Genomic DNA, 17,552 nt, shown 5'->3' on the forward strand with positions numbered 1-17,552 from the left:
CGCACCGACACTTGCGATGTGTTTCAATGAGGAAAGACTTCAGGCAGCGGCTGAGACGACTGGAGCTTCTGCTAAAAAAGAAATTTTAAATATAAACTTGTTTTTCTGAACGATTCCTCTTGGCGAGGTTTCAATCCAAGAGGGACGTAACCGATAAAACGGTCAAAACTGGAGTCCGTTTCCGGCGCTCCAACACGACGTCACCTTCTTGGTCTTAATACTTTGCTTTATGGGGACAAATGGTCAATGCAGAGTGTCACGGGTTGTTTATTCGCCGCTTCCCAAACAAACAATTTCCCAAAGGAGACCTCCTGAGGGATCAATAAAGTTTTTACCTTTCAAGTCAAACAAAATACAAGCTTTTACGATCGATCGGACACGCTCTCCGCCGGCAGCTCTTCAGGTCGAAAGCTCCGGGAAAGACGGTCTCGTACTGTAGAAACATCGCTATATTTAAGGCAAATTTCCGGGCCGAGAGGTCGTCCCCCTACTGCCCTATTGGTTCCTTCAAACTGTGTCACGATCTCCTGTGGAGAGTTCTTCCTACTTTGTTTCCTTTTCTAATCATTCAAATGTTCTTGGGTGGAAGTTCCTGTCTCTAAGCCCCCCCCCCCCCCGCACAGATTTGTCCCTGCTTCGTTCTTTTGATCCACGACCCCAGGTGTGAATAGGGCAGACAAACAGACATTTAAATAACCGTTGTCATGACTCTACGTCTGTTCCAAGCTTGCCTTGAGACAGTTTAAATCAGTCTGAGTGAAATGTTGATGTGAATGTGTATTCAAACGTTTAAGCTCTTAGTTGAAGCTAGTAATTTATACTTTATATTTTGATTATCTTTTAGCATTAATTTAAGTATGCCGTATATGTATAGTGTATAATAATTTTTAATCTAACACAGGTATTTGGATAGTAGATGGTTTTTAGGTGTATTTTTGGACGAAGACAACTGAGCTCCAGATGAACAAACATTTGTGTCTATAACTCTAAAAAAGTACCAGATTACTCTGAGAATAATCTCTTCGTTGACATGAGGGGGAGTAGAAAGTTGAAGTTTAAAAAATTGGAGTTTGAAATCTGACATTTTTTTTGTCCAAGACCGATTCATAATTCATGGATTAGGTTAGTGGTGCAGGATGAGTGGGACTCGGCAGCAGATGTTTCCAATCCACTCGCCGTCGGATAAGCTGAGGAGAATCGGAAGATATATTCTTCCCACGCACGACAGAAAGGAATCACGCCTCTCTCTGTGATGGTGACCTTTGACCCCACGCATCCATTTTATTTATTTATTTATTTGTCTGCCCTCCAACTCCCGCCTCGGAGCAGCTGACATCAATCTCTGCTCTCCCTCCTGGGTTCGTCTCCGCCTGAATGACAATCTCTAAACTCAGCGGCTGATGAACCGCGGGTCACGCGGCCACATATTTCATTTCAGAATTGGATTCGGGACATTTGGGAACATTCTGCCGCGGACAAGGTGGTTTGTGAACCCAGGCGGAGGTCGACATTAGGAGGTCGCACAATTTGTTCTTCCTCCGGCTCGGCCACCATCCGTCAGTGAGTTACCTGGACAGAGTTTTGGAAGAAGAACCGAAAAAAAGTAACCACGTTGTTGATTAAGATGCTGCAAAGAATCAAAGTCAGAGATTAAATCAGACAAAAGCAATTGAAGAATAGCGATAAAGTGCTTTTTGAATTATAACATATCATTTCTTTGTATCGAAGCCATTCATTTAGAAAAGCAAGTAAGTAACTAATAGTTATTTGTAAAGTGCCTTTCTAGACCAGGGTCACAAAGCGCTTGAACAATCAAAACCAATACACAGTTAAAATACGTACAAATTTGAAAGCTTTTAATGGCCAAGACATATAGAGACAAACACAGAAAATTAGGAAAAAAAAAATGTCTTAAGATTTTTCTTGAATTAGTCAGTAGATCATCAAACACAGAGGAAGATCGTTCCAAAGCATAGGAGCCACGTTGTTCATGGAACCATCAGTAGATTCTGATCCACAGACCTCAGAGCCCGAGCTGGGGTGTAAGGCTGGATCAAGTCTGATCATGAATAGATCTGAAAGTAAGAACCAGAATTTTAAAGTTGATCCTGAAAGAAACTGGCAGCCAGTGAAGAGTTTTAAGGATCGGAGAAATGTGAGTTCTTCTACTAGAGCAGCTCAGAATTCTCGCTGCAGAGTTTTGTATCAACTGCTAGCGAGACAACTCCTTGTTCATGAAAATAAATGTTAAAATAGTCTAAACGAGAAGACACAAATGCATAGATTATAAGATCCAGATCATGTTGTGACAACATTTTGTTTAGAGATTTTTCTCAGTTGAAGGAAACAGTTTCTGGTCAGTTTTCTGCAGTGTTGAACTAGAGACTTTGTCGAAGTCTTTGTCAAATATAACACCCAGGTTTCTCAGGCTCAGTTTGACAGACTGACCTAAGTCACCCAAGTACTGACTCAACCCTGGAACCTTATCATCAGGATTTCTAGCAAGCAATAGACTAATATCTCCTCTCTTGGATCACTCAAGTGGAAACACGATTAATGACCTTGTGAAGAGTTAATATAAATCTTTTTCTACGACTAAAAAAATACGGCAATTTTCTTTAGCTTGTACAAATGTTGGACCTGCACCTCTAAGCGTTGGCTAACAAGATAAAAAACGTATTCTTCTAGACTCATGTCCCGGCAGGTTTGGAAACGATGTTTACCAAGCCTGACGTTGGCATCACAGACTTAATTAAAACAGGCTTCAAAAGGTCGACTACTTTGTGGACTTTTCGGCGGCTGAAAAATGAGGCGACCTTCACATATTAAACTTGAACATGGAATTAATTATAAATGCGGCCATTTGTACTTCAAAACCTGGACTAAGGGTCGACCGGAGACCTTAGATTTGTCTGTAAATAGGGAACCCCTCTAAATGCACCACTTCTTTTGTGAAGAAAAACATTGAAAAACTAAGGAAGAGCACGACCAGCATGATGTGATTTTAACGTAATTTCGTTCCCATCCACACTTCCTTGAAGCAGGCAGGTGTGGAGGATGTGATGTAATCATTATGTAAGATTTTTCTCTTTGAAAAAAAAATCTATATATAACGTAGAAAAATCCAGAAAACAAGTGCAGAGAAGCATGAGTTTCATCTCTCCACCTTGACACAAGAGCAACACAAAGTATGAAACAATTACATTTGTTTAAGGGCCTTCGGGTCACCTTGACCCTTGACTTTTTTTTTAATTATTTGATTAAAAAAATGATAATGTTTATCTTGAGTTAATGATTTTATATTGAATATTGCAATTACTCAACTTCAAAGGACTTGTGACACATCCCTGATCGATATGTTGGAGCTGAATTCTGTGCGTTTAGTGAGAAAACTCTACTAACAAGCAACAACACATCACTGTACTTTTCTTCCAGCGCTAACCTTCTCCTTCTGTTTCCTAGCAACCTTGTTACATCCTGTCTGGAGGAGCAGAGCGGGGAGGAGGACCCGGTGATTGACAACGTGGTCGTGCTATTAGTCAATGCTCCGTGAAAAGTGGGGGAGAAAATATATTTAGAGAAAGTGGTGGGTTTAACTATTTTGAAGCTCCAGGAGTGCACAAGTACAGCTGCGACGGGACCGCGGTTTTTTTTTTTCAAGTTTCAACAACTTTTGTGTCGTTCAGAGATGAAAACAGTCAAGGACGATGTCGTTCACTATTCATCTCTGAAATTGTCCCTCGCTCCAGTATTCCTCAAACCGACGACATATTTCTTAAAAAACAGTAGCTTTAGCACCTCGGTTCTAAATTACGATTAAACTCATATTTGTGTTCTGGATTTTTTCTCATCAGGGGTTTCCTGCACATGCAAGCGCTCAGCATGTTTTTTATAAAACTCATCGAAATGTCCAAGATTCATTTAAGATTCTGCTTCACTTTCCTGCTTCTTTGTCAAAGATGTCAGAAGGCGTGACATGTGGATAATAAATCACATTTGTCCTCCTGAATCAAGCACATGCTGCACATCTAAATGAAACAGGAGATGAAGAAAAACCTTGGTATCCCGATGTGAATCGAGTCAGCAACCCTCAGCAGGCGCTCACAAGGACTCAAATCAATGTGGACTCTCTCATTAAGTCGTGGTTACACCTCCCACCTGACTCTGAGGAAGGAAACCCAAGTGTTACAACTCCATAATAACGAAGGCGTTCTTCTATATCAGGCTTAAACATCTCCAACCAGCCAGGCTTTCTCATGATGTACGACCAGCAAAATCACATTTGCCATCTCAGGCACTGAGCACACCTTGACCACCCCATGACTGAAAAGATGCACTCCAGCTGATACATATATTTAAATATTTATTTCCCTAAACACTAAGAAGGTTTCCCGTACAAAAAAAACACATTTGGTTGTAAATATTACTTCAGAATGTTGCAGCTAGAAGTTATCTATAGCTATGCTAGTAAGTACATTTTAACTTTGTGTCAATTTCATTTGACATTGCAAAAAAAAACAACGTAACTTTAAACCTTTACATGGTAATTTCAAGTTTTTGCGTTTATTTTGTTGTATTGTTGTAACAATCAAAACCAATACACAGTTAAAATACGTACAAATTTGAAAACTTTTAATGGCCAAGACACATAGAGACAAACACAGAAAATTAGGAAAAAAAAAATGTCTTAAGATTTTTCTTGAATTAGTCAGTAGATCATCAAACACAGAGGAAGATCGTTCCAAAGCATAGGAGCCACGTTGTTCATGGAACCATCAGTAGATTCTGATCCACAGACCTCAGAGCCCGAGCTGGGGTGTAAGGCTGGATCAAGTCTGATCATGAATAGATCTGAAAGTAAGAACCGTAATTATAAAATGGATCATGAAAGAAACTGGCAGCCAGTGAAGAGTTTTTGAGGATCGGAGAAATGTGAGTTCTTCTACTAGAGTTGCTCAGAATTCTCGCTGCAGAGTTTTTGTATCAATATTATTTATATTTCCTTTTCCTGTCTTTCAGATCTGAGTCTCCCCCTGACAGGTTAATGACATCGGCCTGATCCAATCCACAATCAACGCCCCTGCAGCTGCTACTGAAGCTCCCTGGTTCCAGTCCGTGGTGTCAGATCTCCTTTATTGTAACTTCTTCTCTATTTTTCTCCCTGGTGGTCTTGAGATTTCCCACTTTTTATTAAATGTGTGCGATTCTGATCCTCGGGCATGTTTTCGTGTTTCTCTTCCATAGTTTTTCTTATCATAATCTTTTGTTCTATATTTGTTGTACTCTGTTTTTTGTCCTTTTCATATTTCTCCCTCTATAATGCCTTTAGTTCTTCCCTCTGTTCCGTGTTCTGTGTTGTGTCCAAGTATTAATACATTATTTTCAAGTTGCGTCGTATAGAACAAATGTACAGTCTCTGAAACAAATTTACAAAATCTCCTGAAACAAATTGAAAATGATTTCTTGTCAGGAAGTTGTTATTTTGTTTAAAAGTTTGTTGGTTTGTTTTGCACATCTGAGCCTCCAGGTTTCTGATCTGGTTACCTGCTTGATTTATACCTGCACTGCTGTTTAAATGGTGTTATGGGCTCTAAGCCACAACAACAAAAAAAGAAACAATGTCTTTGCAACAGCCTCACAATGTTGAACTGTGAACAGAAGAACAGAAAAACGTATTTTTAATACATGCCTTATGGCATAGTTTTAATCAAGGAAAAATTGGTATAAGAACATATTATAGTTCATTTTTGGACTTTTCAGACATCGACACATCTTCGAGGTTCTTGGTAATTGTTTTGAAGCTGATATACTTAATAATATTTTCCGAGAAGTAAAGACATTATTTAAAACATAGCTGTTAATGGTGACGTCTAATGAAGAAGCTCGAAATAATGATGAACTGATAAAGCTTCGTGAAACAGTGTCATGTTGTTTAGAGGTCAGTAGGTGGCGCCATCAGTTTGAAAATGATGTTTCATTAGAACAGTTGTTCAAGACAAAGTAAAATAGTGCAGAGACCGCCATCTAGTGGACTCCGACAATAATGACACTGCTTCATGAAGCTTCATAAACACATCACTACCATCTAGTGGACTCTGAAGATAATGACACTGTTTCATGAAGCTTCATCAACACATCACTACCATCTAGTGGCCTCTGACAATAATGACACTGTTTCATGAAGCTTCATCAACACATCACTACCATCTAGTGGACTCTGAAGATAGTGACACTGTTTCATGAAGCTTCATAAACACATCACTACCATCTAGTGCACTCCGACAATAATGACACTGTTTCATGAAGCTTCATCAACACATCACTACCATCTAGTGGACTCTGAAGATAATGACACTGTTTCATGAAGCTTCATCAACACATCACTACCATCTAGTGGCCTCTGACAATAATGACACTGTTTCATGAAGCTTCATCAACACATCACTACCATCTAGTGGCCTCTGACAATAATGACACTGTTTCATGAAGCTTCATCAACACATCACTACCATCTAGTGGCCTCTGACAATAATGACACTGTTTCATGAAGCTTCATCAACACATCTCTACCATCTAGTGGCCTCTGACAATAATGACACTGTTTCATGAAGCTTCATCAACACATCACTACCATCTAGTGGCCCTTTGACAATAATGACACTGTTTCATGAAGCTTCATCAACACATCACTACCATCTAGTGGCCTCTGACAATAATGACACTGTTTCATGAAGCTTCATCAACACATCACTACCATCTAGTGGACTCTGAAGATAATGACACTGTTTCATGAAGCTTCATCAACACATCACTACCATCTAGTGGCCTCTGACAATAATGACACCGTTTCATGAAGCTTCATCAACACATCACTACCATCTAGTGGCCTCTGACAATAATGACACTGTTTCATGAAGCTTCATCAACACATCACTACCATCTAGTGGCCTCTGACAATAATGACACTGTTTCATGAAGCTTCATCAACACACCACTACCATCTAGTGGCCTCTGACAATAATGACACTGCTTCATGAAGCTTCATCAACACATCACTACCATCTAGTGGCCTCTGACAATAATGACACTGTTTCATGAAGCTTCATCAACACATCACTACCATCTAGTGGCCTCTGACAATAATGACACTGTTTCATGAAGCTTCATCAACACATCACTACCATCTAGTGGACTCTGAAGATAATGACACTGTTTCATGAAGCTTCATCAACACATCACTACCATCTAGTGGCCTCTGACAATAATGACACTGTTTCATGAAGCTTCATCAACACATCACTACCATCTAGTGGCCTCTGACAATAATGACACTGTTTCATGAAGCTTCATCAACACATCACTACCATCTAGTGGCCCTTTGACAATAATGACACTGTTTCATGAAGCTTCATCAACACATCACTACCATCTAGTGGCCTCTGACAATAATGACACTGTTTCATGAAGCTTCATCAACACATCACTACCATCTAGTGGCCTCTGACAATAATGACACTGTTTCATGAAGCTTCATCAACACATCACTACCATCTAGTGGCCTCTGACAATAATGACACTGCTTCATGAAGCTTCATAAACACATCAGTATCTTAAAAAAAGGCTATTATTAAGCTCGTCCACATCAGACTCGTTTGAGGTTCTCTGAATGTGTTGCCGTGACATTCTGCTGAGGGTTAATCAGTAACAAATCAAATGGAAGCCTCGCCAACATTAAAAACAAGAGTGACACATTGATTGGTTACACAATGTTTTTGGAGCAGAATCTATAACCAGGACCAGAGTTGAGTCACGTTTCTCATTCAGTGTCGGATTAAGCCGCAGTTGTTTTTGTGTTTTGCTTTCTTGGATTCTTCCCCGGATTGGTTTTTGCAGAAACTGCTTCTGTGTCCTTGACAATTTTCTCACCCGCGTCTTGTTGACAATGCGGGGAAACTGCAGGAAAATCTTTCTTGTGTCGGCCTTGACCACCGTTCTCCTGCACCTCCTGCTGGTCCTGCTGGCCTTCCATCCCGACTTCCTACCATGCGATCCGCACCCACAGCCTCACAACCCCGACCCGGCGACTCCCAGATCCGCTGAGCCTCCGCCGCAGGAAGGCGTCGCGCAAGAAGGCGTCGCGCAGGAAGGCGTCGCGCAAGAAGGCGTCGCGCAGGAAGGCGTCGCGCAAGAAGGCGTCGCGCAGGAAGGCGTCGCGCAAGAAGGCGTCGCGCAGGAAGGCGTCGCGCAGCAGGCGTGTCGGGGTAAAAACCTGTCGGCCTGTGCGACGCCGGAGCTCCTGCGGTCCGGCCTGTCGAAGCTCCAAGCCCTTTTCCACCATCGGCTCTACAACCTGCCGGGGTCGCCCGTCTCCGAAGACTACTGGCTGCTGAGGGTCAAACCGAAGCCCAAAGCAAGCGATTGGAGCTCACAGATGTGGTTGGTGGTCTTTAACTTCTGTAGCTCTTTTATTGTCAAATAAACTACCCCCCCCCCAAAAAAAAACGTTCTGCGATGTCTGCAGGGTCAGCGCGAGTCAAGAGCGGTACGACGGCGAGCACTGGAACAGCAGCAGCAGCTCTCACCCTCCCTGGTTACGCTTCCACCTCAGCATCTCACGATGGCAACTCTACTCTCACCTTGACCCGAACATGGAGCTCCTGATGCAGCAGCTCGCCACTCATCCGATCCTAAGTGCAGGTCTGACACTTTGGAACAAACAACATAACAAAAAAACAACAATATATATATACATATACACAGTATATATACATACAGTATATTTGTAATACTTTAGAATCAGGCTTTTCCTCGATTTTCTTGAACTCCTGTTGTGTTATCAGTTTTATTTTGATCTTTAAAGTATATACTTTATTGAATATTGTTTTGATTGTTTAAGCGCCTTGTGGCCCTGGTCTAGAAAAACGCTATATAAATAAATATTACTTACTTACTTACTTACTTACATATTGACAATAATAAGCTCCTTGTTTTTATGTGTATCAACAGCAAATAGGCTACTTTATTAACCATTATAAAGTACTTTTACTCACACCTTGTTAATTGTGTTTACATTATACTACTACTTAATAGTATCAAGGTGTCCTTCTGAACGACACCCCAATTACTGATCGTCAACAGGAAATAAAGTAAAGTAAGTAAATCATTTTTATTTGTATAGCGCTTTTCCAGACCAGGGTCACAAAGCGCTTAAACAATCAAAACAATATTCAATTAAGTATATATTTTAAAGATCAAGATAAAACTGATAACACAACAGGAGTTCCAGAAAATCAAGGAAAAGCCTGAACAAATAAAAACTACACAATAAAATAATAAAAGAGGTGATAAAGATGATCTTTGGTGAAATAAAACTCTCTATTGTAAGAAAAAAAGAAAAAAGTAAAAAATATACTAGTGTTAATATTATACTAGATACTCAAAAAGAATTATTGGTAAATGAGAATATGTTCCCTATTTTCAAGTAACATCCTGTTAATGCGTTTGAAACTTTTTTATTTACAATTTTGTGACTGTTATAATGTCAAAAATCTACTGGGGAAAAACATTATTATTAATAGTGAATTACTTCTTTCATTGTACTTCGCTACTAAGGGTAGAAAATAGTCACAAGAAGAACAAAGTGTGAGTTTATACTTTATAATGGTTAATATGTGGTGAATTTGTTGTTAATACATATAGCAATGACTGGCTTATTAATAGTTAATATGTGTTCCCCGTTGTCACCGTTATATTATAGTAGTAGTTATTAGATCTGCAGTGATAATGGTTAAGAATGGGGAACACATGTTAACCATCAATAACCTACTTCTTTATACCTGTATTAACAGATAATTAACCATTAGAAAGTACTAACTCACCCATATTATCGTGATATTAGCGAGTCTACGCTGAACACCAACCTAATTACTAACGAGTAACAGGTAATAAAGAGGTAATTAAAGATTCATTTTGATCATTTTTTAAACTGATGGCGCCACCTACTGACCTCTGAACAACATGACACTGTTTCATGAAGCTTCATCAGACCATCACTAGTAAATACCATAAGAGAAGAAATTCACTATTAATAATACTGTCTCTTATAAAGTAAATATATATATATATATATATAAATATTCCCTATTCTCTACTGGGAGAGAAAAAATGTATCTAAAAGTATTAACAGCATCCTCGTCGTTATCGTACAGATTCACAATTTTAAAAAAAACGGATGCTATTCATTTTGCTATACTTACTTTTGGTACTTACAGCAAACAATCGGTAAATAGAGAGAAGCTAGTTTTATTTTAATTAGGAATCAAACAGACTTTTCAAGGTTATTTGTGAATACACTCATTGAACGAAACATCATATAATGGCTTTCTTTCTTTCAATTTCTTGGCGATGTTAATGTCTGGTAAACTAAAGGTACATTTGTTTTGATAAATGTAATAATAATAAGAAAAACATATAATAATAGTTTCAATAAGAGCTGATATCATGATGTTTTCTTGATAATAACATTAAAAGCCATGACATTATACTGACAAAAACTGTGCTATTAGGCATTCCATGTGTTCTTTTCTGTCTGTTGGATACACACAGCAGTGTTCAGTGTATAAATGTTGATATAAATAATCTCTATCATAAATCTTAAATTGAATCAACATATTTTAAATGTCATTCTCATTTTCCCTCTTATACCGGCACTGAGGTGAGTAGACACTTATAATAATAGTGAGAAAACTGAACAAATATAAGCGATACTAGTTTGTTTGAGCATCCATGGAAACAAGGGAATGTTCAGAAGTTCACAGGATTTTTAGTTCGACCTTTGATTCCGTTCCAGAGCTCCGAGGTCTCTGAGCTTCCCCTCATGGTGGGCAGGAGAACATCATGATCGTTTTAACAAGGCACATATCTGTGGATGTTCACACGTAGTTAAAGGGAAACATCAAGAGAATAAAAGATGAGTTTTATCAACCCTTCATCTGCCTAGTTGGTTCGGACTCAGACCTGAATTTGCGGATCTGCTCGTCCTTATGCAAGAGGTCGCGTGAGATCAATCAAAGTTCTTTAGAAAAGCGTCTTAATAATGGTCTAATAAGGCACTTTGATCATGGATAAAATCAAATTCTCATCTAATTCTTCTTCAACAGCAACGATTTCCACGACATAAACCAAAAGAATTGAAGGTATAGATCATTAGCCAGTATTTGAAGTCATATGAAAGTGGTTGGATGAAAAAACCTTGCTGTGAAAACGGTCCTCAAAGGCAGTGAAGTCTCAACAAGCTTCACCTGCTTTGATCGCAGCGGTCGGTTTTTGTGACGCGATCTCTGTCGCCATGGTAACACGTTTGCACCCTGTGTTTCAGTGCAGAAGTCGGGCGGGACTCAACTGAAGCTGGTGATGTCGTTTCCCAACTATGGACAAGCCCTGTTCAAACCTATGAAGTGAGTCCTGGGGGGGAGAGAACGCCAACTCAATCTACCCCATGAGAATCACATTTAAAAATAAGTCAGCGCTATAAATAAACTATAAATTCCATATAAATGTTTAAAGACTGAAATATCAAACCAGCTTGTCTTTGATTATATATTCACCTGCTTGAATTTTACAACACACACACTTCTGGGCTTAAGTTCATTAGGAAAATCATAACTTCTATCATTCATTCGGGGCTCGAGCCACTTTTTTTCAGGATGCCTTCTGGGAGGAGACCTCGGGCGGACCCGGGACTTCTTGACCTGATAACCCGAGCGTAGATAAGCGGTAGAAGATGAAGATGAACTCCTGTTTAAAAAATATTGATATAAGATGATAGTGGCTGTCATCACGCACTTCTGCACTTATACTTAATATTTTGAGTGCACCCAATGAGCAAAGTGTGTTAAAAATGTATCTCGCAATGAGCACTCGATTGGTGCACTCAAATGACCGGAAATTTGAGCGTGGATCGATGGAGCTTTTTCCACCCTTAACGGCCACCATTATGGTGGCGTAGATGATGCTAAAGAAGCTGATACCGGCGTAAATGTCTCGAGGAAACACTAATTTGAACACAAAACAACACAACAACAGTAATAACAAAATGAAACACAAGTTAGTAACTTATTTCGATTGGCAAAAAGATAAGTGTCAGGGATAGTGTTTCAACAACTGGTTACAATCAGTGTTAAAAAGTAGTAAAAGAAGAAGCTGTCGAGTCATTTCCTGTTAGTGTATAGCGACAGTTTTGGACCTGAGACAGTACTACCTGAGCAGTACATGTACACTGTCTTAAAGTGCACTTTAAACCAGTGCACTTGGAGAAGTGCGCGATTTGAGACACAGCCAGTGTGGGTTTTTTTTTTACGGAGGAGGAAATGTACTGAGATTTATCGCGGTTTCTCTATCCATCCAGTCAACAACGCCATTTGTCGTGGCACAGCTAGCATAGCACACGTTTTCCAAGTCATTTATCCAGGCGATGAAAACATCCTTAAACAACAGTAATAACAAAATGAAACACAAGTTAGTAACTTATTTCGATTGGCAAAAATTTAAGTGTGGGTGATGGTGTTTCAACAAACTGGTTACAATCAGTGTTAAAAAGTAGTAAAAGAAGAAGCTGTCGAGTCATTTCCTGTTAGTGTATAGCGACAGTTTTGGACCTGAGACAGTACTACCTGAGCAGTACATGTACACTGTCTTAAAGTGCACTTTAAACCAGTGCACTTGGAGAAGTGCGCGATTTGAGACACAGCCAGTGTGGGTTTTTTTTTTTTTACGGAGGAGGAAATGTACTGAGATTTATCGCGGTTTCTCTATCCATCCAGTCAACAACGCCATTTGTCGTGGCACAGCTAGCATAGCACACGTTTTCCAAATGATTTATCCAGGCGATGAAAACATCCTTAAACAACCACCCAAGCCGAACCTAGCTGGTGTTAACACGTCGTAATTGGTTTGTTTTTAATTCTAAATTCGGCCTTTGGAAGTGGTATGTCTCGCCTCCGTGCTTTTCTATTTTCACTACGTTCTCGTAGTTAATTTCCTTTGTCATGTCCGCATCAAACTGATTTCCTTTTTTTCTACGTCTTCCTCCCTCAGACAGGAGCGAGACGACGAGACAAACTACAACCTCTATTACTTCTCCGATTTCGAGAGACACAATGCGGAAATTGCAGCTTTCCACTTGGACAGGTATTATTATTTATTTCTTTATCCGCCGGCGTCGCCCCCTCTCTCGCTCTCTCTCTCCCACCTGAAAAAGAAAAACCATTGCGTAAAAAAAACAAAACACCGGTTACATAACATCCTGGACTCTCTCATCAGGGTGCTGGGTTTCCGGAGGGTCCCGCCCGTGGTGGGGCGGCAGGTGGACGTGCTCAAAGAGATCAAAGATGTCACCACTGACCAGAAGTTGGTGTCGACCTTCTTCAAATCCCCCGGTACACGTGCATCTCGGCCGACAAGTGTCGCTCAAACATGCTGATCTTCCTCTCGCCTGCAGTGGGGAACGTTTGTTTCTACGGCCGCTGCTCCTACTACTGCTCCACGGAGCACGCCGTGTGCGGTCGGCCCAGAGCCCTGGAAGCCTCTCTGGCCGTCATGCTGCCGGATCTGTCCCTGGCTGTGCGGAGGAGCTGGAGATCCCCCTGGAGACGCTCGTACAGCAGAAGCAAGCTGGCAGTGTGAGTCTCCACCGCCTGCCGTGTTGCAGTCAACAGATCCCGAGAAAAAACTCTGTGTTCGGTGTTTCCTTTTTCTCTGTGCTGCTGATATTCTGCTGCATATTCAAATGCGTTTGTGTGTATTGCTAGGTGTCTATCTTTGGGTTTCCAATTTCCTGTGTATTCACATGTCAATAATTGGGTTTTTCTTATAGGGCAACTAATGCGAATACCAGACTCTCCTAAATTAAAACCAAGATATTTCCAAATATTAGTTTTAAAAGCTGCTGGAGTCAACTGTATCCTCTCGTCCTCGGTCATCGCCGGGATGTCGCAGGATTTAATCAGAGAATATTATTAAATTATCTTATTTTAAACACACTTTATGTAACTGTAAACCCTTAAATTACTATGCTTAAAAGTAAAATAGGATTGGCCAACATACTTGAAAACCTGACTCACATGTTGTAAATGTAGAAGTCTTCCTCATCCAAGTCCCTCATCATGACCATGTTTGAATTTATTACTTTATAAAGTAAGTAAGTAAGTAATTTTTATTTGTATAGCGCTTTTCCAGACCAGGGTCACAAAGCGCTTAAACAATCAAAACAATATTAAATAAAATATATATTTTAAAAGTCAAGATAAAACTGATAACATAACAGGAGTTCCAGAAAATCAAGGAAAAGCCTGAACAAATAGAAACGTCTTAAGATGTTTCTTAAAGGAGTCAGTAGACTCCATCTGAAATCTGGGCAAACAAGAGGTTACGAGAGCACAGTCCATTATGACTTAATAATGGCTTCACTCCTCCTCCAGCCTGCTGTAATCACGCCTCACTTTGTTTATACAACGGGTCCCTTGGAGGCGGAGACTTCCGGGATTGATGACACACGGTGACAAACCTTGATGCAGAGTGGGTGTGGTTATGGTAAACAAGATTTCATCTCCAGAAAAAGACAGTGTTTACAGTGGGCGGGGCTTAAGATCATTTTCTAATGTCAATATTTCAATGAAAAGAGAGACACTGATGATACAATAGAGTCACACATCTTTTTTAAGACACACTTAAATCAAAACATTTTCTTTTTCCTTCTTCTTGATATTTAATGAACAGAATAACACTTTTTTTTTTAAAAAAGCGACTCGACGCTGGAATCTGTTTTGCCGCAAAGCCTTGAGACACATTTTTCCATCCAAATTGAAAATCTCTTCAATTATAAAACACCTTCCAACTGCTTTCCTTGAGAATGTTTACACAACTTTATGACAAAGGATTCATCCAACATGTATGAAGATGTGCTCTTTTCCATTTCGCTCTATCACGAGCGTTCCTGTTGCTTGTTCTTAAACTCAAACAAAAACGACTCCTTTAAAATGCAACAAAGCGACGACTCTCCAGAGTTTCTTTGGAAGGCAGAGGAAGCCCACACACTCAGCGACTGCCCACTGGCAGAGATCCACTGGTATTCAGCTGTGTTTCTCAAACTTATGTTGAGTTTATTCCGGCCATTTCCGCTGCATAATTGCAAGTTCATTTGTTTTCTCTCACCATGTTGCGTCGCAGATGGGAGAAGGAAGACGACTATTGCTCCAAGGTTCGGCAGACGGCGCCGTACAATAAAGGCACGAGGCTGGTGGACTTCATAGACCTGGTCGTCCTCGACTTCCTGATGAGTATGTTTTATTGTTTACTTCAGGAGACACGATCAGGTGTACTCTGTGTATACTGCAATGATACTATAAATACTCAGACAGCTTGCAAACCAGGGCCGGGTCTAGACAGGCATGTAATGGGGGGGCAGCCACAAATCTTGAGGGGGCATTGTGCTGTTACTTACTTACTTACATGTAAGTTTGAGGGGGCACAACATTTATTTGAGGGGGCCAGGCCCCCTCTTGCCCCTGCCTAGACCCGGCCCTGTTGCAAACACATTCAATCTAAATGTAAACACTTCCAAGTTCAAAACAAATAAACATTACTCACTCAAAACCACTTCATCAAAAAATTAAAGTAAATTGTATCTACATTTTAAACTTAACTACACAAGAGATCACAAGCTTGAATACTTCCATAAATATATCAAATATATAAATATTTCTCGTATCAGATTTATAATATCCATAAATTGATTTTTATGTATTTATTTAACTGTTAACCTAAATATTCAGATAAATATTTTCTGTAGCGTGGGAAAAAAATGTTCCTTTTAAAAACGTGTTATTATCTTATAATATGTATTCACATGTCATATTCATATTCACAATAATTGGGTTTCTTATAGGGCAACTAATGCGAAAACCAGACTCTCCTAAATTAAAACTAAGATATTTCCAAATATTAGTTTTAAAAACTACTGGAGTCGACTGTATCCTCTCGTCCTCGGTCGTCGCCGGGATGTCGCAGGATTTAATCGGAGAATATTATTAAATTATCTTATTTTAAACACACTTTATCTAACTGTAAACCCTAAAATAACTATGCTTAAAAATAAAATAGGATTTGCCAACAAACTTGAAAACCTGACTCACATGTTGTAAATGTAGAAATCTTCCTCATCCAAGTCCCTCATCATGACCATGTTTTGAATTTATTTATCTACATTTTAAACGTAACTACACAAGAGATCACAAGCTTGAATACTGCCATAAATATATAAAATATATAAATATTTCTCGTATCAGATTTATAATATCCATAAATTGTTGTGATTTTTATGTATTTATTTAACTGTTAACTTAAATATTCAGATAAAAAAAAGTATTCGTTTTAAAAACGTGTTATTATCGTCATTAATATTCATGCTTTAACTTCTTCTCGACATCATTTATAATCGATCAATATTCTATTGGTGACCTTCACCTCTGCGTGATTTCTTGTTGCCGTGGCAACAAGCCTTCCCGTCGGCTACATGGACAACTTCCAGGTAAAACAAACTCTGGTAAGTTCACTTTTTTAACTCCAGTTACTGCTTTATGGATTATTTACAAACGAAAACGATTTTTATAAAGCTGTACTTAGTTGTCCAGGTCGTCAAATCTTTTGAATCTGTTCTCAAAAGTGTTTACTTTGAGTAAAACACTCTGATTTAGCGAGTTAGCAAGTGGAGCTAAACGTTAGCTTAGCTGTTTGTAACTTTTTCTTAAAAAATAACAACGTTTATGTGAAGCTTTAATACAAAAAGACTGTGATGTTGTCAATGTTATGTTACATTCTGCTATGACACGTTTGTGTTGGGATATATACTTGTCATCGTGTTATAAATCAAATAAATAATACATTTAATATGTTGTGCTAATAACATAATATACGAGTATATTTACTTATTATTAAGCTTGTATAATCTCATCAGATGTGCCTGAAATAAAGCTGAAGACCAATCCAGGTTCCTGAGACGAGAAAGAAACTATCTTTCTTTGGTGAGTAAACAAAACGAAAAAGAACAAAAAGAAATGTAAAAAAAATGGTGTTATTTAAGTGCAGCGAAATATTGTAGTATTTTAAATAAGAACTATTTCTTTAATCATATTTGGACAAACTCCAATATTTAAATGATTATTATGGACAAACTTCCACCACTGTTTTTGTTTTGCTTTATTTGAGACTGTCTAATAATAGTAAGTAAGTAAGTAAGTAAGTAATATTTATTTATATAGCGCTTTTCGAGACCAGGGTCACAAAGCAATAATAATAATAACTGTATATAATTTCATCTGCTTTATTAGTATTATTGTCGCTCTAATTTGAGGATATTGAGACTGATGTACCATAAATCAGAAGTAAATGTGGTGAAAAAGAGAACATTTTACCTTAAATAAATGTATAAGTATAAAAAATAGTTATTCATTTCTGCCTTTTTACCCATTGATGTTTTCTGATTCATTTAAGATAAG

General features: G+C 39.0%; 1 protein-coding gene across 1 annotated transcript in view; it reads left to right on the plus strand.

Moving 5' to 3' along the window:
- The first annotated feature begins 7,942 nt into the window (after positions 1 to 7,942).
- The window catches only part of LOC148089740 (extracellular serine/threonine protein kinase FAM20C-like), a 39,156-nt gene continuing 29,546 nt past the window's right edge, over positions 7,943 to 17,552 (plus strand). Inside the window, exons 1-7 of the mRNA XM_087788121.1 lie at positions 7,943 to 8,436; positions 8,522 to 8,697; positions 11,378 to 11,456; positions 13,096 to 13,188; positions 13,321 to 13,436; positions 13,499 to 13,679; positions 15,226 to 15,335. Of these exons, the coding sequence (XP_087644247.1) occupies positions 7,943 to 8,436; positions 8,522 to 8,697; positions 11,378 to 11,456; positions 13,096 to 13,188; positions 13,321 to 13,436; positions 13,499 to 13,679; positions 15,226 to 15,335 (1,249 nt within the window). The remainder of the gene's footprint in view (positions 8,437 to 8,521; positions 8,698 to 11,377; positions 11,457 to 13,095; positions 13,189 to 13,320; positions 13,437 to 13,498; positions 13,680 to 15,225; positions 15,336 to 17,552) is intronic.

Source organism: Callionymus lyra, chromosome 1 (genome assembly GCF_982586985.1).
Source record: "Callionymus lyra chromosome 1, fCalLyr1.hap1.1, whole genome shotgun sequence".
In the NCBI taxonomy this organism is placed as follows: domain Eukaryota; kingdom Metazoa; phylum Chordata; class Actinopteri; order Syngnathiformes; family Callionymidae; genus Callionymus; species Callionymus lyra.